General features: G+C 48.1%; 1 protein-coding gene across 5 annotated transcripts in view; it reads right to left on the bottom strand.

The window, feature by feature from the left end:
* Window positions 1–23,458, bottom strand: part of CDA (cytidine deaminase) — a 28,932-nt gene that overhangs the window by 5,138 nt on the left and 336 nt on the right. For 2 of the 5 annotated variants that reach the window (XM_003891263.3, XM_021936915.2), the window contains exons 2-3: window positions 7,804–7,915; window positions 1,082–1,139 (exon numbers count right to left, since the gene is read on the bottom strand). In XM_003891263.3, the coding sequence (XP_003891312.1) occupies window positions 1,082–1,139; window positions 7,804–7,915 (170 nt within the window). Of the gene's footprint in view, window positions 1–1,081; window positions 1,140–3,859; window positions 3,937–4,579; window positions 4,800–7,166; window positions 7,298–7,803; window positions 7,916–22,863; window positions 23,424–23,458 lie in introns of those variants that run through there. The other 3 variants (XM_031665032.1, XM_021936918.2, XM_021936912.2) reach the window with 3 other exon arrangements.

Raw genomic sequence — 23,458 nt, 5'->3', positions numbered from 1 at the left:
GAGAATGGCGAACCCGGGAGGCGGAGGCTTGCAGTGAGCTGAGATCCGCCACTGCACTCCAGCCTGGGTGACAGAGCGAGACTCCATCTCAAAAAAAAAAAGTGTACACTTCAGTTTCCTTTATTCTTGGAATAAAATGTACCCTTTATCCCATGGCCAGGCCCCATGTGATCTGGCCCCTGCCTACCCTTCTGACTTCAATCCCATTGCTTTCCTTTCACTTACCAGACCCTAGCCCTCTTGGTGCCTTCTTGCCTCTTCTCAAATTCACCAAGAGTCTGAGCGCAAAACTTGCTGCTTATGCTGTCTCAGAATCTCCTTTTCTAGACCTTTGTTCCTCTCATTTTTTTCTCATTATTTATATTTCTGCTCAAATGTCATGCTCAAAAAGAGGCCCTTCCTGGATATCTAAAGCAGGGGTTGGCAAACCTTTTTCTGTCAAGGACCAGACAGTAAATATCTTAGGTTTAGAGGCCATGTGGCCTTTGTCGTAATGAGTCACCTCTGCTGTTGTCAGGGCAAAGTGGCTGTGGACAATAGGTGAGTGAATGGCCATGACTGTGTACCAATAAAACTTTATTTACAAATATAAGCAGCAGGCTGGATTTGGCCCATGGGCTGTTGTTCGATGACCCCAGTCTGCAGTGTCCCCTGCTTGCCCCTTTGTCACTGAACTCCTTTTTTTTTTTTCTGCATTTTTTTTCCCCTCTATAGCCCTCTTGACTCTCAGAAACTCCACTGTTTGTTTATTTATTTTGCTCCTTGTTTATCATCTGTCTTCTGCATTAGCTTATGAGCTCTGTGAGGGCAGGGCCTGGGTCTGCCTTTTTCCTGCTGCCTCCTCGATAATCACCTCAGTGCCTGGCACAGAGCAGACACTCTCTCAGTAAGTATTTGTTAAATGAAGGAATAATTTCCAGTGACTCATGCAAGTGTAGGGAGGCCTTAGAAGTCAGCCAACCGAAAGCAAACGGGCCAATAGATGTGTCTCCACGCCTGCCACGCCTGCAGCTTGACGTGGATCCCATAGCCTGCGACAGGGAAGAGATTTGCATTCCAGAAAGCAAGAGAAGCTGCTTACCTCTCTCATGACTTGCCTGCAGGCCCCACATGGAGAGATAAAATCATCTTGCATGTCACTGGGGAAGCAAAGAACCAAACTCAAATTAGTCTCTCCCAAGGCCTGAGGACAATTGCTAAGATTTAGGCCCTGAGTCTCCACCTCGTTCCTGATTTGGGTCATACCCCATCAGGCAGCTCCTGATTCACAGATCCGCTGTGTCCTGAAGGCTGAGACAGCCTGCAGGCCGCACTGCCACACAAGGCAGGGCCAATGCAGCAGGACTTCTCTCTAGTGCCGGCCCATAAATGTTTAGTGAGCACTTACCGTCACCCACACCCAGGGGATACAAATGTCAAAGAGAATCTGTCTCTGGTCTTCGGGAGATTGTTCAGCCCAGTGGGTGATGTAAAAAACCAGCTGAGTTATCATTTTAAACAAAATGCAGCTGGGTGCGGTCGCTCACACCTGTAATCCCAGCACACACCCAGGGAATACAAAGGTCAAAGAGAATTTGTCTCTGGTCTTCAGGAGATTGTTCAGCCCAGTGGTGATGCGAAAAACCAGCTGAGTTATCATTTTAAACAAAATGCAGCTGGGTGCGGTGACTCACACCTGTAATCCCAGCACTTTGAGAGGCCGACGCGGGTGGATCACCTGAGGTCAGGAGTTTGAGACCAGCCTGGCCAACATGGTGAAACCACATCTCTACTAAAAATACAAAAAATTAGCCAGGTGTGGTGGTGCAGGCCTGTAGTCCCAGCTACTCGGGAGGCTGAGCTGGGAGGATCACTTGAGCCTGGGAGGCGGAGGCTGCAGTGAACTACCACCTGGCTGACAGAGACCCTGTCTCAAAAAACAACAACCAAACAAACAAAAACACGGTATGTACAAAGGCCCTGAGGCATGAAAGAATAAAGTGCGTGTGACTCAGAGAGAAAAATGGGTCCCTTGCACTGGAGAAAGCCTGGAGAAGAGAAGCTCACCAGCCAGGGATTGCCTGCAGTGAGAGTTTTATGCCCACAGGGCAGACCTCTAGCCTGAGCAGGACAAGGATTATCCCTAAACAGGAGCCATTGGCGCTGTGGTTTCACGCCTCTGAGCATCCCAGCACTTTGGAGGCCGCAGGCTGGTGGCTCATGAGGTCAAGAGACTGAGACCATCCTGGCCAACATGGTGAGACCCCATTGCTACTAAAAATATAAAAATTAGCTGGGCGTTGTGGTGCATGCCTGTAGTCCCAGCTACTCAGGAGGCTGAGGCAGGAGAATCGCTTGAACCCGGGAGGTGGAGGTTGCAGGGAGCCGAGATGGCGCCACTGCACTCCAGCCTGGGCGACAGAGCGAGACTCTGCCTCAAAATAAAACAAAACAAAACAAAACAAACAAGTGCCTTTGATGGTGGAAAATTCCAAGCCTGCTGGAGCACCACAGGTGAAGTCAGCAGCCACCATCCTCCTTATTCTTCTGGATACACAGCTTTGTGATATCTCTGGAAGAACATAGGATTTTTATTTATTTATTTATTTATTTATTTATTTATTTATTTATTTATTTATTTGAGACAGGGTCTTGTTCTGTTGTCTAGGCTACAGTGCGGTGGCACAATCATGGCTCACTGCAGCCTCTGCCTCCTGGCCTCAAAGGATCCTCTTACCTCAGCCTCCTGAGTAGCTGGGACTGCAGGCACACACCACCACACTCAGATCATTTTTTGATTTGTTGTAGAAATAGGGTCTCACTATATTGCCCAGGCTGGTCTTGAACTCCTGGGCTCAAGAGATCTTTGTACCTTGGCCTCCCAAAGTACTGGGATTACAGACATGAGCCACTGTGCCTGGCAGAACACAGGATTTAAATTTTGGTTCTTAGTTGGCTCTTCCTTTTGCTATGGGTGACTTTGACTAAGTCATTTTAGCTCATCCAAGGCTCATTTATTTGCTGTAAAATGTGGATGCTTTGTAAGAGTCTGCTTTGTAAGAATGCTAGAAGATAAAATGAGATAAGGTGTATGGACGACTTTGTAAACTTTAGAATGTTATATACATATTGTTACTGCCTGTTCTAAGTGCTGGATATTTAATTTCCTTACTATGTAAGCTTTGTCATAATTTTAGTACATTATCACATACAGTTTTATTATATGCTATGTGTTTTATGTACTATTTAATAATTCATCTTATTATATCTTAACAACAATTGTTATTAAGATAGTGTGTGCCTATGCCTGTAATCCCAGCACTTTGGGAGGCCGAGGTGGGTGGATCACAAAGTCAGGAGTTCAAGACCAGCCTGGCCAACATGGTGAAATCCCATCTCCACTAAAAATACAAAAATTAGCCGGGCATGGTGGCAGATGCCTGTAATCCCAGCTACTCGGGAGGCTGAGGCAGAGAATTGCTTGAACCTGGGAGGCAGAGGTTGCGGTGAGCCGAGATCATGCCACTGCACTCCAGTCTGGGCGACAGAGCAAGACTCCGTCTCAAAAAAAAAAAAAGAAAAAAAAAAGATAATGTGTGCCTAGAATGTGCCAGGCATTCTGCAAAGCGTTTTATATGCATCGTCTCATTTCAACCAACAAATATTTACTGAGCACCTACTATGTGCTGGGCACTGTCGTTGGTGCTAGGAGTGCAGCAGTGAACAAAACAGACAAAATTCACTATGCTCAGGAGTTTATAGACTAGTGAGGGGAGCTAGGCAACTGATTAACCAACCAACCATGTGGAGACAGGGATAGATACTATGATTAAAATAAAGCAGCCGAGGTGCTATTTTCTTTAATTCTCACCATAACTACCTTTTATTTGTGGGGGTCCAGTCAATGAAGGGTTCTGTTCCGTGGGAAGATGGGGTTCTCTCTGAGCACGCTTCCAGCTTCAGAAGAAAAACCCATGGGTACATGAGAGGGTGGCGACTCCTGCCCAGGACGCTGAGTGAACTCTTGCAATTACTGGATACCAGCTGTTGCAGCCAGGGCCCCTCTTAAGCTTTTTGGGGGTTATTTTTCACTTCATTCCACATATGTCGACCACAACCCTTCTCTATGCCAGGCAGGCATGGGAAAGGAGTGACAAAGACCAATCAGACAATCCCTGGAGCTTACCCTCTGGAGGGGTAGATACAATTTCACAGAAATGCGGTAACAAAGGCATGGTTAGGGCCATGGGTTAGGGCCATGGGAGAGTTGCTCTGAATGAAATTCAGCCTTCCTTCCATGGCCTGTAAGGCCCTGTGTAATCTGACCCCTGCTGAGCTCACCGCTTCCTTTCTGAATCTTTTTTTTCGAGACGGAGTCTCTCTCTGTCGCCCAGGCTGGAGTGCGGTGGCGTAATCTCGGCTCACTGCAACCTCCGCCTCCCAGGTTCATGCCATTCTCCTGCCTCAGCCTCCCAAGGAGCTGGCACAACAGGTGCCCGCCACCATGCCCGGCTAATTTTTTTTTGTATTTTTAGTAGAGACGAGGTTTCACCGTGTTAGGCAGGATGGTCTCGATCTCCTGACCTCATGATCCACCCACCTCAGCCTTCCAAAGTGCTGGGATTACAGGCGTGAGCCACCACGTCCGGCCTCCTTTCTGAATCTTGTGGCATCTGTGGCCCACTACCCAGTGGCTAGCTCCCTGGACAAGGTGATCTGCATCAGGGATTTCGAGGTAAGCGTGCATTCCACTGGGAAGGTAGATTTGGTGTAGGCTTCAACAGCCAAGTCACAGGATGGTGTTTCCAGGCAGCCTAGCACTGAGGATGTAGAGACAGCCTGTTAACATTAATGGCTTACCCGTACATAGTGGTTCTGTGTGCCCGCCTCTGTGCTAAGGACCTTAAGTGAATTAGTTCAGTTAATCCCCCAACAACCCTGTAAGGGCGGGGGTATGCAGGCCCTCTTATCACCTGCATGCTGTAGATCACGAAAGACGAAACGGCTTGCCCAAGGACACAAAGTTAGTAAAGTGGCAGAATCAGGATTTGAACCCCAAATCTACACACTCTGCCTTTGGTAGTTTTGCGGCTTGCAGAATAAAGAACGATAACTTTAAAACAATGTAATAGTTTGAGGCTGAATGTGGTCACTCACACCTATAATCCCAGCACTTTGGGAGGCCGAGGTGGGCGGATCACTTGAGGCCAGAAGTTCGAGACCAGCTTGGTCAACATGGTGAAACCCCCATCTCTACTAAAAACTCAAAAATTAGCCAGGCATGGTGGCAGGCACCTGTAGTCTCAGCTACTCAGGAGGCTGAAGCATGAGAACTGCTTGAACCTGGGAGGCGGAGGTTGCAGTGAGCCGAGATCTTGCCATGGCACACCAGCCTGGGCGGCACAGCGAGACTTGTTCTCAAAGAAAAACAACAAAACCAAAAACCCAAAAAAAAAAAAAAAAAAAAAAAGCAACTATATAATAGTGTGAATGTATTACATACCCTGTGTCAGGAACTGTATAAAAATCGTTTCATGAGACCCTGTAACAAACCAGTCTCCTCCATTTCACAGATGAGAAGCCAGGCTCAGGGTCTAAGCAGCATGCCTAAGGTCCCTAATGCGGCTGGATTTGGCAACAGGTTTCATTGACGCTGAAGCCTGGGCTTCTAACTTACTCAACGTTCCTGCCAAGAGAGAGACTCAAACTGAGTGAGCACTTGCTGGCTGCCTCAGGATGTTTCTTCACCACTTCACCGCTTCCCCCTTTCTCCCTCTCCCCTGCCCTTCACTCTGTCCTGCCTTTTGCTGGCTATTTACGGTTTTCTGTCGTTTGTGCTCACCTTGGTCACACACTGAGGCCATGGTTATCAGACTCGATAGGCTGGAAACCTACTGACTCTGATCATTACAGCTGGGACCCAGTGGGGCAAACTCATCTGTCAGTGAGCAGTAAGACACACGGACCTTTCCTGAGTGTGGTCTCCATCCTTAGAGACCTCAGAGGCGTTCTTCCTGAGGCTGCTCAAACCCATCTGATGTTAAGGAGGGAGTTGGGACTTCTCATTCATCCTCTAAATCCACAAACGCTCTCAATTTAACAAATCATGAGTGTGATAATGAGTGTATTTTGGGCTCAGGGACACTGATGCAGGCTGAATACCCAGAGTACAGCAGTTGGGGGCTGGAAAAATGGCAGGTTTTGTGTAAATAATGACATTTGCTAATCATTGCTAGTGACATTTCGTTGTGTTTGAAAGTAGATAATGACCAAGAGAAAAAGCCTCTCATTTGGAAAATTCTAAACAGAGCAAGGCATCATTATCCTTTGGTTGACTTTGGCCTCTTTTTCCCTAGAATATCATTATTTTCTTGGATCAGCTTTGAAATTGAGTTATTTCCCTCCTTTTTTTTTTTTTTTCCATGAAGTGCAATTCACATCCTGATCTCGGCCTATCTGCACAAAATGTTCTCAGCACGACGTCATTTATTCCTTTGGAAGCCTTAAGGAAGCCAGGACACACCTCGGTCACAGGGAAGGCTTTCGGATACTGGGGCCCTTCTCCTTAAGTGCACCTTGGGCTTTACTTACTCAGAAACAAACCTTGAATAAGCCGGGTCGCCTCGGGGCCAGACTGAGGCAAAGTTGAGGATCTTACAAAAGGCACGTGGGCTTGCTTCTGTACAGTCCCCACTGACCTTGCACTAAACCCCTGCATTTCTGCATTTTAGCCAGAAAGGTGCTGTAGCTCTGCCACAGGAATTAATTCCACTATGAGTGAAGAGGTAATTCCCTCATAGAATGTGACCTGTGCACCCAGATGTTCCTAAAGACCAACAAGCATGCAGCCTCCTTCTGGGTGGGATAAACATTTCCCATGTCATTTTTCTTGCATCAATAATTTGTTAAGAAAACTGTCATACACAATGCAAAGGTGCACACTGGAGTGATTCAACATTAAGTCATTAAATAATGGAGTCCAGTAAAAGGGCTAATTTACATGCTTGGATCCTGAAACCACTGAGTCTAGGGCCAGAGCCAACAAAAATTCAACGTGCTCCCATGGAGAGGAAGCCATGCCAACTAGGATATTTATGTTTGGGACATATAGGAGCATTGATTGGGGCTCTTGTGCAACTAGAACCTGGGCCGGACTCTGATTAGTTGGAACCATAACTAGTGTTTACCTGGCTGATTTTGTATCCTGGTTCTTGAACCTTGAGGCGAGTGTCGCCAAATGAAGGAGTGAGCAGCGCTGAGTGGCTCATTCAGGATCCTAGCATCAGCTTGCAGAGAGCAGGGAAAAGTGTTCCATCTCCTAGCACAGCATGACACAGTGGAATGAGCCCTGCAGTGAGACTCCGGAACCTGGGTTTTATCCCAGCACTGGCACTAACTCCCAGGAAAGTTGCTCAACTTATCTGGGCCTCAGTTTCATCAGCTATAAAATGGGGGTGGTGGCAAGGGAGTCTGTAGCAGGTGATTTTTGGGTCCTCCCCACTTTGTGTTTCAAGGCTGCCTTTCTGTGGTATCTTGTAGGAAAGGAGTCTATCACTTTGTGTTGCTGGAACAGGGGCATACCGGCCCTTGTATGAGAGTTGCCTTGCTTATTCACCTGCCTTGCAGGCTCACTGAGGGCAGACTCCATTTCTTATTTGTCTCCTTATCCTCAGCACTCATCCCAGGGCCCTATACAGCACCTGGCACATAGGAAGTCCACAACAAACATATGACAGATGAATGAATGAATGAATAATATGTGTAAGGAAGATGTTGGCTAAAGAGATGAATGAATATTGTTGCAACCTGGGCTTTCCCACTCACCTGGCGATAGCAATTGCCTTGAAATCCTTGTACCCTTCTGAGACGGCCTTCTGGATAGCGGTCCGTTCAGCACAGATGCCCAGAGGGTAGCAGGCATTTTCTATGTTGCACCCTGAGAAGAGAGCAGAGTCCAGTGGTAAGTCTAGCAGAAACACTTCCTGCTGCATGTGTTGAGTAAGAGGCTTGCCCCATTCCAAAGCAGGAAGGAACTGGTTACTCCAAACAAGATGGGGAGAAGGAAAGGGCAATTCGACTTGGGGCACCGGTAGACTCTTTGGTCCATGGTAGTGGCCCTTCCCAAGAACCTGGCACTGTCTTAATTTACCCAGTGCCTCCATGATGAAGCATGGCTTGGGAGCAGGGCAGCACAACAGGCAGATTAGGCAGCCGCATCACCCCTGCAGAGGTCAAGGCCAGGGGAGATGCTGAGGCTTACAAAAACAAGTAGAGCCCTCATACCTGCATCTAAGAGCCCCACGGTATGAATGTGTTCCCATCAAATTCATATGTTGAAATCCTAGCCCCCAAGGTGACGGTATTAGGAAGTGGGGCCTTTGGAGGAACGATTAGATAATGAGAACAGAATGAAAGGGACTAAGCCTAGGAATGGGAGTCATGCACTTATAAAACCAGAGAACTGCCTTGCCCCTTCTGCAGCATGAGGACATAGCGAGGAGTCACCGTCTATGAGTAAGCAGGCCCTCACTGAATCTGCCAGTGCCTTGACCTTGGACTTTCTGGTTTCCAGAACTGTGAGCAATACACTTCTGTTATTTACAAGCTACCCAGTCTATGGTATTGTGTTATAGCAGCCTGAATGGACTAAGACAGATCCTGATTCCAAGTTTGAGCCTGGACAAAATTTTGGGGGTTAGGTACTGGCTGTCAGAGTTCAGCCAGGGTTCTATTTCAGCTGTGTTGCAAAACAAACTGTCAAAACTAACTAACAAGAAATCACCTAACTAATAAACAAAAAAACCCCCATGCTTTGTGCAAGTTGCCTGTGATTGCACAAGCCTTAAAACACTCCTTGGGCCTCCAGTGGGATGTGGGCTTCTAAAATGGCCCAGCTCTCAGTAAGGGAGTCCTTCCTATTGGCTCTCTCAGGGTAGTTCTTGGGGTACAATAAGCCAGGGCTGCTCCCAGGAGACAAGATGTTTGCATAACCAGATTGGCTAAGAAAGTCCCCATATTCAGGGAAGTGAGTCTACGAACAAATCACCATGGAACCTGGGTTTTCCCTTGACCAGCAAGATGTGGTATTTGGTCTGTACCACTGTTTGTAAATTGCCTTTTTCCCTGAGGCAGAAATAGGAATTGTTCCCCAGTATTCATTTCCTATTTCTTCCTTTAAGTAATACAAGTGCCTCCCATTCCAGCATGGCCACTTAGCTAGGGACTGTAATTCCCAGACTCCCTTGCAGCACAGTGTGGCCACATGATGCAGTTCTGGCCAATGGGATGTGGCCCAAAGTGATGTGGGAAATTTCTGGATCATACTTTTGGTAAGGAGGTTGCTTGCCTATTACTTCCGTTCTTTTCTCCTTCCACAGGTTGGAAGGTGGAGGTGATGGAGTGGGACACTTTTGACCTTGTGGCCATGGGAATGGAGGAGCAGCAAGGAGAGAGAAGGAATTTGGAAACCTGGTCAACTCATGGGGCAGAGTTGCCTGTTTGCCTGGGGCCTACTCGGAATTGTTGTGTGAGAGAAAAACAGAATTCTATCATGTTTGCGTCACTGCATCTTGGAATCTGTTTGCTATAGTAGTGTAACCTATAGCTAATGCAGACATTTGTGCTGAAGGTGAGATGCAACTTGAACAAAAAAAATCTAAATATGTGACATTGGCTTAGTGACTGAGCAACGCAAAGGAGAAAACACAGATGAGGGACGATGGCCAGACGGTGACTCCTCCTAGTCTGTTATTTGGTAAAGCTCCACCTGCAATTACCGGGAAGGCAGGCCGTTGTACCTACCACTGAAATTTCTCTTCCTGGCAATCGGAATCATCCCTGTGGCAAAGATGTGATGTGTCATCTGCCCACCCAGCCTGTTGTTTCAGTCACCACAATAGCCAGCATTAAGATGGGGCAGCAGAGATGGGCCAGGCATGGGAGCTAGCTAGGAAAATGTGAGAGTTGGCAGGCTTCAGAACCATGTCCAGAAGGGATCTTTGGGTGTGGCATTTCTGTGTGGAAATAATTGGAAGCAAATAGATCAGGATGTTTCTAACTTTTTGATAGAATTGGATCACCAAAGAAGCCACAAGTCTGGCCTATAAAAACCCATGATGAGGCTGGGCACGGTGGCTCACGCCTGTAATCCCAGCACTTTGGGAGGCCGAGGCAGACGGATCACAAGGTCAGGAGGTTGAGACTAGCCTAGCCAATATGGTGAAACCCTGTCTACTAAAAATACAAAAATTAGCCTGGCATGGTGGCAGGCGCCTGTAGTCCCAGCTACTCAGGAGCCTGAGGCAGGAGAATCTCTTGAACCTGGGAGGCAGAGGTTGCAGTGAGCCGAGATCATGCCACAGTTGCACTCCAGCCTGGGCGACAGAATGAGACTCCATCTCAAAACACAACAACAAAAAAAAACCATGATGTAGGTGTGATGATGTGTGTCAGTTTGAACATGCAGATGAGCACATAACTCTAGGGATGGTGGGACACCTAGTCAGAAGGAATCTGATTTCCAGGACAACTTTGCAGGACAGAGAAAAGCATCTCCTACGCTGTGGACTCCAGCCCACGCCTGGTCTATTAGATGAGGGAAATAAGCCACCATCTTGTTTGAGTCACTGTATTCTTATTTATTTAATCAACTTAGCCTCCCCTCCCCTCCCCTTCCCTTCCCTGCCCTTCTCCCCCACCTCCCCTGTCCTTTATTTTTGACAGGATCTTACTCTGTTGTCCAGGCTGGTGTGCAGTGGCATGATCAGAGCTCACTGTAACCTCAAACTCCTGGGCTCCACTGACCCTCTCATCCTAACCTCCCGAGTAGTTGGGACCACAGGTGTACACCACCACACTCGGCTAATTTTTTGTATTTTTTGTAGAGATGGGGTTGCCCAGGCCAGTCTCAAACTCTTGGGCTCAAGTGATCCACCTACCTTGGCATCTCAAGGTGCTGGGATTATAGGTGTGAGCCACGGTGCCCAGCCTACACCTCCTTTTCTAAGTCCAAGTCTTCATTGTGATTATGCAGTATTTTGTTCTGTGTTGATCACATTTGGGAATTATTTGGTCATTATCTTCTTGCATATTTTTCCTCACATATTTTCTGGTCCCTTCATTATTTACATTGGCATGTTAGGAGTGATTAGTCATTTAGCTCATTGTTCTCAGGATCACAGGCATTCATGTCCAGAGTTGACGGATGTCATTAGACACCACTGGGTGCCACAGCTGCAGGTCCCTTGTCGGGGTGAGGGTGAATGTGGTCACAGTGGTGCATGAGATGGCTATATGGTGTTAGGTGGGGGCTGGTTCGGAGTTCTACTTTGGGGAAGAAAACAGGCGTGTATACTGAGCACCAAAGGGTAGACTACAGTGAGCATCTACTGTTTTGACAGCTTAGCACCTCTTACTTTTTTTCCCCTGAGGAATGACCCTTACTTTATTCCCCAGCATGTAGTTCAAATGGGAGCTGCCATCTTGTCTCCTATGACCTTGCTATGGGCTTAAAGATGAGCAGCTGACTCAAACTGGCCAATCAGAGTTCATCTCGGCGTGGGAACTTCAGTTTCTCTCTGAGACATTAAGTGTGGGCCGCCATGTTTCCATTCATTATGGAAGAGACCAATGAGGGAGGCTGAAATGGACACTCAGAAGAATGGATGAGAGATGACAGATGGAAAGAAAGGAGTCTGGCCGGTGCCAGTTGGCCCTGAGGTCTGACTACACTCCAGCTCTTCCCATGGTTTAGTTATAGGAACCGATACATCCTCCTTTTGTCTAAAATAGTTCATGTGTATTTTTATCATTTGAAGCTGTACAGAGATCAGTTAATACAGTTGGAATATGGGGCAGGGAACAATTAGGAAGTTGCAACCCTGAGAGCTTTTGTTTATTTAAATGTTAGTTATTATAGCTGAGATAACTGGCCCCTTATTGCTCAGTCTGTCTGCTGAGTCAATGAAAGTTGAATGAATAAATGAATGAGTGTCTCTTGCTCCCCACCTTGTCTCCCCAGCCAGGTTCCTGATCCTCACCTGAAATGACTTTCTTTTTCTTTTCTTCTTATTTAATTTAATTAATTAATTTATTTATCTGTGGCCCAGGCTGGAGTGTAGTGGCACAATCTCAGCTCACGGCAATCTCCACCTCCTGGGTTCAAGTGATTCTCATCTCAGCCTCCCTAGTAGCTGGGATTAGAGGCGTGCATCACCACGTCTGCCTAATTTTTTAATTTTTAGTGAAGACGAGGTTTCACCATGTTGGCCAGGCTGGTCTTGAACTCCTGGCCTCAAGTGATCCGCACAGCTCGGCCTCCCAAATTGCTGGGATTACAGGTGTGAACCATGATGCCCAGCCCCTGAAAATGACTTTCTTTAAACACCACTCTCACCTACTGTATCTGCTCACCACTCCCACCTTCACTGACATCCCTACACTTGGTTTCTGCCTCTCTCCCAGATTACGGTCCTTGCCAGCCTCACTCCAAGTCTAGTGACTCTCCCAGTCCCGCCCTTCCAGCTTCCCTGCCCCATCCCTGACTAAAGGCTAACACTTTTCGCATCAAAAGTGATGTACGCAGATCTTGGGTTTTGCTGATGTGCCATTAAAGCACATTTCCATACTTGCAGAAGACCCAGTCTCTCAGCACAGTCACATGTGTCTGCACTGGAAGTTCAGACAGGCCTCAGAGAGAGAAATCTTCCTTTACTGTGTGTAAAACATGTCAATAGGCCAGTTAATGACAGAGAAAGATGGTCGTGGCAGGGGGCACACTCACACACACCACTACTCAAACAGCACCCTGTAGAAAGAGGTTCCATGAGGTTTCATTCTGCCCTGGGACTCTTTGCCCTACTGGCTCTGAGAGCTGGGGAAAGGGACTGAACCTCTTTGAGACTCACTGGCTCATTTGTAAAATGCTAATGACAGAATCTCTCTCATAGTCCTCTTGTGAGAATAAATTGAGATCACTCATGTAAAGCACTTAACACGAAGCCTGGCACAGAGGAAATAGTCAGCAGCTGTTAGCTGCTGCTATTATCAATTGCATAAAAATAAAGGCTTTGGTGACGGTAGGGCTATGTAACCCTCTGCGCCTTCTCGACAAGGTATGACAGTGGTCCTGTCCTTGTCTTTCAGGCACTTTGGAATCCTTCATTTTTATTTTATTTTATTTTATTTTATTTTATTTTATTTTATTTTATTTTTGAGATGGAGTCTTGCTTTGTCACCCAGGCTGGAGTGCAGTAGCACAATCTCGGCTCACTGCAACCTCCTCCTCCCAGGTTCAAGTGATTCTCCTGCCTCAGTCTCCCAAGTAGCTAGGACTACAGGAGTGTGCTACCACACCTGGCTAATTTTTGTAGTTTTGGTAGAGATGGTGTTTCACCGTATTGGTCAGGTTGGTCTCGAACTCCTGACCTTGTGATCCACCCGCCTCAGTATCCCAAAGTGCTGGGATTACAGTCTCCCAAAGTGCTGGGATTACCATGCCTGGCCTGAAATCCTTTCTATGACTACAAGGTCATATGTGATCTGGTGCCAAGGTCATAGGTGATCTGGTACTGAGGTCACAAGTGATCTGGTGCTACCTCTTGGCCCTCATTTCCTTTTGTTCTCTAGACCTGCTGCCCTTCCAGGTGCTCCCCCAGGGTACCAAGTATGCTGCTGCCACAGGGTCTTTGCACTGGTTGTTCCTACTGCCTGGAGCTCTCTTTCCCTTTTGTGCACTATTCACCCTACTCAGGGCTCTGCTCACATGTCACTTTCTCCGAGACGCTTTCTCCGATCACCTATCTAAAATGGCTTCACCACTGCCTCCAACCCTCTCTATCCATATCTCCTGCTTTAATTTTCTTCATAGCACTTAAGACTCTCCTGAAATGAATGTCTTCATTATCTAATTCCTCCTATTATATTACAAACTTTCTGAGGGCAGAGATTTTGTCTCTAGCATGCTTTGTGGTATGTCCTGGGCCTGGAACAGTGAAGCCAGGGGGCTCTCAGTTTTCCTTACGGATTAAATGTTTGTGTTTTCCTAAAATTCTTCTGTTGAAGCCCTAACCCTCAATGTGATACTATTAGGAGGCGGGGCATTTGGGAGATAACCGGGTTTAGATGAGGTGGTGAGGGGGCAGCCCCCATGATAGGATTAGTGCTATTATAAGAAGAGGAAGAGACTCTTGAACTCTCTTGCTCCATCATGTCAGGGCATAGTGAGAAAATGGCCAAGTCGGAAAGAGGGCCCTCGCCAAGAACTGAATCTTGGACTTCCCGGCCTCCAGAACTGTGAGAAATAAATGTCTGCTGTTTAAATCACTACTCTGTGGTATTTTGTTATAGCAGCCTGTTTTAGTCTGTTTTGTGCTGCTGTAATGTAATATCCCAGACTGGGTAATTTATAAAGGACAGGAATGTATTTGTCATGATTCTGAAGGCTTGGGAATCCAAGGTCAAGCTGCTGGCAGGTTGGTGTCTAGTGAGGAGCTAGTCCATGCTTCCAAGATGGCGCCTTGAACATTGCATCCTCCGGAGGGGAGGAGCACTATTCCTCATGTGGCAGGAGAGTGAAAGAGAGAGAAGCCACCCTATAAGCCCTTTTTATAGCGGTATTAATCCATTCACGGGGACAGAGCCTTCGTGATCTAAATACCTCTTATTAGGCCCCACCTCCCAACACTGTGGCATTGGCAATTAAACATAGTGAGACCCTGTCTCAAAAAATGTATGTAAATAAATAAATTTGAAAAGAGAAGCCCTCCAAAGTATGCTTGTGCATTTTGGACAGGCAAACCTTCAAACCACAGCATGATCTGAGCTGAGATGGCTAACCATTATTGAAAGAGTGGAATTTTCCACTTCAGTGCCAGCTGCTTAAGATGCAGAGGAATAACTGTATTTGGAGCCTCTAACAAATTCACGTAATTTCCTTGAATTTTCTAGCTAAAAAAAAAAAAGGAAGGAAGACTTTGTCCACGTACTGCATCCTGAAATGCTGCGCAATTTTATTTTGCTTCTCTAAGCCCAGAAAGCCGGCGTCATCTGACCAGGCAAACCAATTCTGCTTCTGCTATTGCCTTCACTTACTTCAAAACACACATGAGAGAGATTGGGATGGTGCTAAGTTAGAAATCCATGATGATAAGATTGGACGAAATAACACTACGATCATAGTGCCAGTATTACTAATTGCTTTCTTTTACTGGGTACTCACCTACCAGGCACTCTGTGGAGCGCTTTACCTGCATAATGTCAGTTAACCCTTTTAACTGTGGGGTAAGGTAAATACTATTAGAACACCATTTTACAGAAGGTAAAAGTGGAGGCTGCTGGCAGGAGGCCAAAACATGTATCCTGGCCTGTGAGATACGATGGACTCTTCTTCTTCTCTATGGCCTTGCAGGAAGGAAGGCCATGTTTTGAGGTGGTTTGGTGCTTAAGGCAGGGCTGGGGTCAGATGTTATTAAGGCATCAGCAAGACTGGGTGTGGTGGCTCACGCCTGTAATCCCAGTACTTTTGGAGGCTGAGGTGGGTGGATTGTTTGAGTCCAGGAGTTCGAGACTAGCCTGGGCAACATGTCAAAACCCCGTCTCTACAAAAAATTTTAAAAATTAGCTAGGCATGGTGGTGCACACCTGTGATTCCAGCTACTTGGGAGGATAAGGTGGGAGGATCGCCTGAGCCGGGGAGGTCGAGGCTGCAGTGAGCTGAGATTGTGCCACTGAACTCCAGACTGGGCAACAGAGTGAGACCCTGTTTCAACAAAACAAAACAAAACAAAACAAAACATCAACAAGGAAAGAAGCTCACAATGAAGCAATCTGGGCCCAGCCACCCAGAGAAAACAATAATGCCAGAGAGCACTACACCCGCTCTCTTTTCTGAGGGATCTTGAACAACACTCTCTTTAATCCGAGGGATTAAAGCAGTATTTCTCACACTCAAGCAAGTGGGCATCAGAATGTTTTGGAGGGCTTCTCTTTTTAAATTTATTCATTTACATATTTTTTAGAGACAGGGTCTTGTTATGTTTCCCAGCTGGAATTTGAACCCTAGACTCAAGCAATCCTCCTGCCTTAGTCTCCTGAGTAGAGGGCTTCTTAAAACACACTTCTAAGCCTCTTTCCTGGAGTTTCTGATTCAATAGGTCTGGGCTGGGTTGGAGCTCAAAAATTTGAAATTTTCACAAGTTCCCAGGAGCTGCTGAGGCTGCAGGTCTGGGACCACGTTTGAGAATCACATGAGGGGCCGGGCATGGTGGCTCACGCCTGTAATCCCAGCACTTTGGGAGGCCGCAGCGGGCGTATCATGAGGTCAGGAGTTCGAGATTGGCCTGACCAACATGATGAAACCCCGTTTCTACTAAAAGTACAAAACTTAGTCGGGCGTGGTGACACGCACCTGTAGTCCCAGCTACTCAGGAGGCTGAGGCAGGAGAATCGCTTGAAACAGGGAGGCGGAAGTTGCAGTGAGCCGAGATCATGCCACAGCGCTCCAGCCTGGGTGACAGAGTGAGATGCTCCGTCTCATATACTTGAAGAAATACGATACTCTCTCCATGTTCCTAACCTCCTCCCACTGCAAATGCAACATTTCTGGTATTAATTATGTTTGAACTCATCCATAGAGTCGAGGGACTGTAGTGAAGTTCGCCTTTGTAATAAGCCACTTTTTTTTTTTTTTTGAGATGGAGTTTCACTCTTATTACCCAGGCTGGAGTGCAATGGTGTGATCTCGGCTCACTGCAACCTCCGCCTCCCAGGTTCAAGTGATTCTCCTGCCTCAGCCTCCTTAACAGCTGGGATTACAGGCGCCCACCACCACGCCTGGCTAATTTTTGTATTTTTAATAGAGATGGGGTTTCATCATATTAGCCAGGCTGGTCTTGAACTCCTGACCTCAGGTGATCCACCCGCCTCATCCTCCCAAAGTGCTGAGTGAGATTACAGGTATAAGCCACCATCCCTGGCCTTTTTTTTTTGAGAGAGAGTCTTGCTCTGTTGCCCGGGCTGGGCTGGAGTGCAGTGGCATGATCACGACTCACTGCAACCTCCACCACCAGGGCTCAAGCCATCCTTCTGCCTCAGCCTCCAGAGTAGCGGGGACTCTAGGCATGTTCCACCACACCCGGCTAATTTCTGTATTTTTTGTAGAGATGGGGTTTCACCCTGTTGCCCAGGCTGGTCACAAAATGAGCTACTTTTGAGTGATAGTGGAGAGGACTAACTGAAGTTCCTTGGCAGGGGGAAACAGCAGGAAACAGGGCGTGAGTGGAGCTGGGCTGTAAGCTGAAGACCCAGGTTAGAGAAGCTTCCTCTTACCTAGACGGGAGGTGCTGTGGTGTTGGGGGGATGGGGTCTGGGGTCCATCAGCTGCTGAAGAGAGGGGCTGGTGTCAGGCACCAAGAAATGCTTCCAGGAAAATGCATCCAGGCAGAGGAAGGGAGCCGAGGGACAGAATCAGAAGAGCGGGGACTGGTTTGAGGGAAAATGGAAGACTCAGATTTAAGAGTTAAGCCAAGGTAAGCTGGATTCAGTGGTTAATTAACCAAGACATCCTCAAGTGTCTTCTAAAATGTGGTGTGTTTTTCTCAGAATTCACCCCAGCTGTCCAGTAAAGTGGCTTTTTCCCTAAATGGCAGACACAAAGGGAAGGAGGAGGAAAGAGGGAGCGAGACCACTGTCCCAAGGTCATGAGCTGAAGAAGATAAACCCTCCCATCCCTTGGGTTGTGCCAGCAGAGTTGGCAGAAACTACAGCCAAGAAGTCTTGTGTCGGCACCATCCTGGGACCCTTTCTGGCCCTCTCGCGGTCTCATCACCAGGTGCCTACTCCCTATGAGCCCAGGGACACCTCGCGCAGTGCCCGTAGGGTTACAGGTGCTCCTTCTCTTCCCTGCCCATCACCTACCACGCGCTGCACGAACACTGGCTGAGCCTCCGCCATGTGCAAGGCCCAGAGTTGACTGTTTCCCTGGCCCATTTTCTTTGCTTTCTTTTCTTTTTTTCTTTTTCTTTTTTTTGAGATGGTGTCTCGCTGTCACCCAGGCTGGCGTGCAGTGGTGTGATCTCGGCTCACTGCAACCTCCACCTCCTAGGTTCAAGCGATTCTCCTGCTTCAGCCTCCTGAGTAGCTGGAATTACAGGTACCTGCCACCATGCCTGGCTAATTTTTTTGTATTTTTAGTAGAGACGGGGTTTCACCATGTTGGCCAGGCTGGTCTCGAACTCCTGACCTCAGATGATCCGCCCAGCTTGGCCTCCCAAAGCGCTGGGATTGCAGACATGAGCCACCTCGCCTGGCCCATTTTCTTTGCTTTCTCAATCCTCCTTCTGTGCCATCTCCACTCTCCTCTTTGTGTCTTCTTTGTGCAGCTCTTTCCTCACCAGTGAGCTCCTCTTTCTGTACCTCTCCCTCGGCTCTCCCCACAAGCAATCACGAATGTCACCAGCCCGAGGTGCATCATGAAAACCTAATCACCATCCCGGGTGGCCCATCTGTGAGGGGCACAAGGTCCTGGCCAGGGTTGGGAGTAACAGAGAGAAAATGATGATTATTATAAAGTTGTGATAGCAAGGCTGTCTTTGCAGCCAGGCCTGCTTTTGAATTGGGTGGGACACCAGCTGCCTTGGAGGGGGAAGCCTTCATCGGTGGTGGTCTTGTGTTCAGCTGGAGGAAGTCACAGACCTGGGCAGACCTGTTCTGCCATAAGCTGTAAACTCACAATGTCTAAACTCAGCTGTGCCGTTTCTGCCTCCTGATCAGCTCTGTTTCACCCCATGATGCCACACCAGGCTTCCTCTGAGTGTCCAGGTGCCCCCTGCTCCAAGCCCCAACTTACAGCATCCACCCCCTATTCTGCACCTGGCTTCACTTCCTACTTCAGTAAGGAGATCCAGGGATTCTGATAAACACCTTCCATTTGTCCCCCTTCCTTTTCAGCACAAATCTCTCTGCTCCCTTCCCTATCCCCACCCTGCAGCAAGGGGTGGCAGAAAGAGCACGAATCAGATCAAACAGCCTCAGGTATCCCCAGGCTTTGATAAAATGTGAGTGCATTGGTTATTGGTTTGGTCTGCTCAGCTCTTCCCACCCCTTCTTGTGGTAACAGACCCACCCATTCCCCACGGAGGGGATATTTTGAGTTAACTGGCCAATCACACTACATGACCACAGTGATTGGCCCAGGGATGTGCCTGCAATTGGAGATGGACCAATTGGACTTCTTTTTTGGAATTTTTCCATGTAGAATTGGTGGGGAAGAGTTCTGTCCTCTCTGGTTTTGAGGCTATATGAATGATAAACAAGCCAGGTGCAGTGGCTCATGCCTGTAATCCCAGTACTTTGGGAGGTCAAGGTGGGAGGATCATTTGAGGCCAGGAGTTCAAGACCAACCTGGGCAATGTAGCAAGATCTCATCTCCATAAAAATTAAAAAATTAGCTGGGCATGGTGGTACCTACCTGTAGTCCCAGCTACTTGGGAGGCTAAGACAGAAGGATCGCTTGAACTCAGGGGTTTGAGACTGCAGTGAGCTAGGCTTGTGCCACTGCACTTCCAGTCTGGGCGGCAGAGAGAGACCCTGCCTCTAAAACAAAATCAAAAACAAAAGAATGGAAACCAGAGACTGCTTGCACTCACGTTCCCTGATGCCCAGAAAAAGTCTACCTGCAGGACAAGAGAAAGAGACCAGCCCCCAGAAGGATAAAGAAGGACATGGTGATGTCTGCGTTCCTGGGTCCAGCTGCCCTGAGACAAGCGCTACCCTTGCCCACTCTGGTTCTGGTTGCTTTCTGACATTGACCATAGGAAGTACTCTGCTTAATGCGTGTGAAACTCACCCCCATCATGAGTTGGCTGTGAGATTACGGAAGGTCATCGAAATGAAGTCCTTAGTGAGCTCACTCCATTGTAGCTTCTAATACTGCTGCTGGTCCCTGCCCAGCACATCCCCAGCACACAGTCCAGCCATGCCTTCAGTGCCTCACCTCAGTCAGTGCCTCATCATTCACCTGGGCCACCTGGCTGGAAATCCTAAAGCTATGTGCCTTTACTTTATTTAGTATTTTATTTTTTATTTTTTGAGACACGGTCTCATTCTGTTGCCTAGCTGATATACAGTGGTGTGATTACAGCTCACTGCAGCCTCGAACTCCTAGGGCTCAAGTGATCCCTCCACCTCAGTTTCCCAAAGTATCTGGGACCACAGGTGCATGCCACCACATCCAGCTCATTTTTGTACTTTTTGTAGACACGAAGTCTTACCATGTTGTCTAGGCTGGTCTCGAACTCCTGGACTCAAGGGATCCTTCAGCCTCGTCCTCCCAAAGGATTGGGATTACTGGTGTGAGCCACCGCACCCAGCCTTTTTTTGTAACACTGCCCATGCCAGGCCCAGTCCATGTGTCCCACACAACATCTCTCGGATCATTCCTTTCTCTTCATTCTACCTGTCCCACTCCTAGTAAAAGCCTTTCATTCATGTGTTCGACAAACCTTACAGAGTCCCAGTGATAGGCCAGGAAATGTGCTGACACTGCGGACAGGTCAGTGAGCAGAGCAGATACTGTCCCCTGACACTGTTCCTCTGTCCCTGCCCTTGCTGAGCACCTGTCACACTAAATGTCATCACACACCACTTTTATGTTACTCTTCTTCTTAATAACATTCCCTGGCTCCCTACTTCCTACCTCTTCAAATCTTAGTGTCTCTGTTTGGCCTCCAAAAGTCCTCCACAATCTGCCTCCAGATAATAAGAATAATGATAGCATTAATAGTGGTAGCAGAAGCAGCTATCATTTGTGACATTTTTATTACGAGGCAGAAAATGTGCTGAATGCTTTACAGGCATTTACTCATTTAAAGCCTCACAACCAGGGGTGAAATTCAACATATTCAGCACAGGCACCAACCGATCAGAGTGGATGCTGCCTGCCATGCCGTGCCATGCCAGGCATACCAGCTGAATCTGGTTCTGTTCACAGTCATCCTGAAAGGTGGGTTTTATAATCCCTGGCTTAAAATGTGTGAGCTGGCCGGGCGCGGTGGCTCATGCCTGTAATCCCAGCACTTTGGGAGACTGAGGCGGGTGAATCACCTCAGAGTTCAAGATCAGATTAGCCAACATGACAAAACCCCATCTCTGCTAAAAATACAAAAATTAGCCGGTGTGTAGCGGGTGCCTGTAATCCCAGCTACTATGAGACTGAGGCAAGAGAATCGCTTGAACCTGGGTGGCAGAGATTGCAGTGAGCTGAGATTGCGCCACTGCACTCCAGCCTGGGCGACAGAGTAAGATTCCGACTCAAAAAAAAAAAAGATAAATAAAATGTGTGAGCTGACACTCCGAAGGGTGAAGGGTCTCACCCAGAGTCACACAGTTGATAAACACCAGCCTTCCAACCCAGGACCTTCTGACTCCAAAGCCTCCATTTCACTCTCTAAGTCCCCCTCACACAACCCTTTCTCCGGTGACACCAGGTCTTTCCCTGCAATGCACGTGGGCCACAGTCCTGTTAATCTCCTCCATTCATTCCTTCCACAACCATTGGATGAGGCTTCCACCTTCAGTCATCACCTGTGCAAGATGAGGGGACTGCCATGGGGGCAGGGACTATGTCATCCTGTTCACTGTGATATCCCCAGCACCTGGCACCTTACCTGGCACAGAGCTGATCTTCAGCAAATACCTGTTGAATGATCAGTATGAGGGTGACAAAGGCATGGACTTCACTGGAAGTAGCTCCCAGGTGGCACTTACGAGTGAAAGTGTGCCTCCTTTATTGTGGGTTTTAAAACAAGAAAGGACCAGAGCATTCTGACATGGGGGCCCCCTGGCTCTGGAGGCACGATGAGGCTGTCTGACCTCTTGCTGGTCCAAGCAGAACGCCAGTCCCAGAGCTGGAAAGCATGGATGGAAGGCAGCCACGCTGGCCCCACAGGCCAGGAAATGCCATGGCCCAACATGCTGAGTCCCCATCACCACCACCTGCCCTGCCATCCCTCTTCCTTCTGCTTCTCCAAACGTACTCATCTCATTCATTCATCCAGTCGGTCGCTCAACAGTTATCGAGTGCCTGTTCTGGGCCAGGCAGGTGCTAGGTCACAGCACGAGAAAGTCAATGGTACAAAGATTCAAGACACAGCCCCTGCCCTCTGCAGCACAAAGTCCCAAGAGAGAGGCAGATACGTAAGTGGACAGTGATAAGCATGGCAGGAGGGGTCAGTGCGGGTGCAGGGGAATTGTAGGAGGGCCCTTTCTGTGCCATTTGGAAAGGATATGGAGGTTTTCCTAAGAATCAAGGGCTGATTCCACATTCCAGACTCTGTAATGTTGCAAGTTGCAACGGTGTTTGCAGTGGTGGTTAATGTTTGTTGTTTGTGGTGGTGGTTAATGTTTAATATTCATCTCAGCCACCAAAACAGGTCTGAATTTCAACACGGTACTCAGAGATCCTTCACTCCCCACAAAGCAACAGCTTTTGGAATCAGGGGAACTCTGGGTTCCAGTCCCAGCTCTGTGATTTTGAGCACTGAAACTTTTCCGAACCTGTTTCCTTCTCTGCCTTTCAGGGTTGCAGGGCTTAAACGGATAGCATTAATCACCTTCCTTTCACAGGCTGTTCGCACTCAATCAAACCTGCTTCTCCCGCTCAAAGATGTTTAAGACCCAGGCAAGTCACAGAACCTCAACAGAAAAGGAATAACATCAAGGGGCACCACCACATCATGTCCCCCACTGCCCTGAAGGAGAACGCCTCTAAGCTTAGCAAAAACAAGTTTGAATTTTTGTTCACATGAACTTTTCTACAAAAGCAATAAATCAAAGAAAAAAGTTTAGGAACAGATTAGAGCAGACTCAGATGGGCTCAGTTTCCCTTACCCGCCCCCGCCCCGCAGGGCGCTGCTCGCTGCTGGACTCAGAAATCCAGCTGGCTTTTCACCTCCAAGATTCTCCAAGGACCACACCCGACAAACACGTCACCACCCTGGCCAGCACAGAGCACAGTGGGTGGAAGGAAGAGAGCAGGGCTTTGGGGAACCTCCCGCCCAGGATTTCACTACCAGCGCCCCACGTGACCTTGGGCAAGTCATGTCACCTCTCGGGACCTCGGTAGTTTCATCTAAAGACGAGCATTAACACCTAGGTCCAAGGTGCCAGACACGTCTGAGGCTGGGAAAGCACGAACCCTCTCCCCGCCAGCACCCCAGGACTGTTGATGTTTTTGATTTATGGCCTCCCCTTCCTGCCTCCTTTCCAACTTCCTTCCTCATCCCAGTCCTCCAAGCACTGACAGCCCATGGATGTAAGCCACATTTGAGCGCGGTCTGGGGCAGTCGGCAGGGTAGGAACATTTCAGCGTAGGCTGGGGGAAAAACAGACAGAGTCGCGCTCTTGCCACTGCCTGTGCCTCTGCGCCTCTTCCTGTACATCCTCCTCTGACCCGCCACCCAGGCTGCTGGGCTGGGGGACCCTG

The sequence above is a fragment of the Papio anubis genome, chromosome 1, assembly GCF_008728515.1.
Source record: "Papio anubis isolate 15944 chromosome 1, Panubis1.0, whole genome shotgun sequence".
Classification (NCBI taxonomy): domain Eukaryota; kingdom Metazoa; phylum Chordata; class Mammalia; order Primates; family Cercopithecidae; genus Papio; species Papio anubis.
This window is presented reverse-complemented; position numbering and strand designations above follow the sequence as displayed.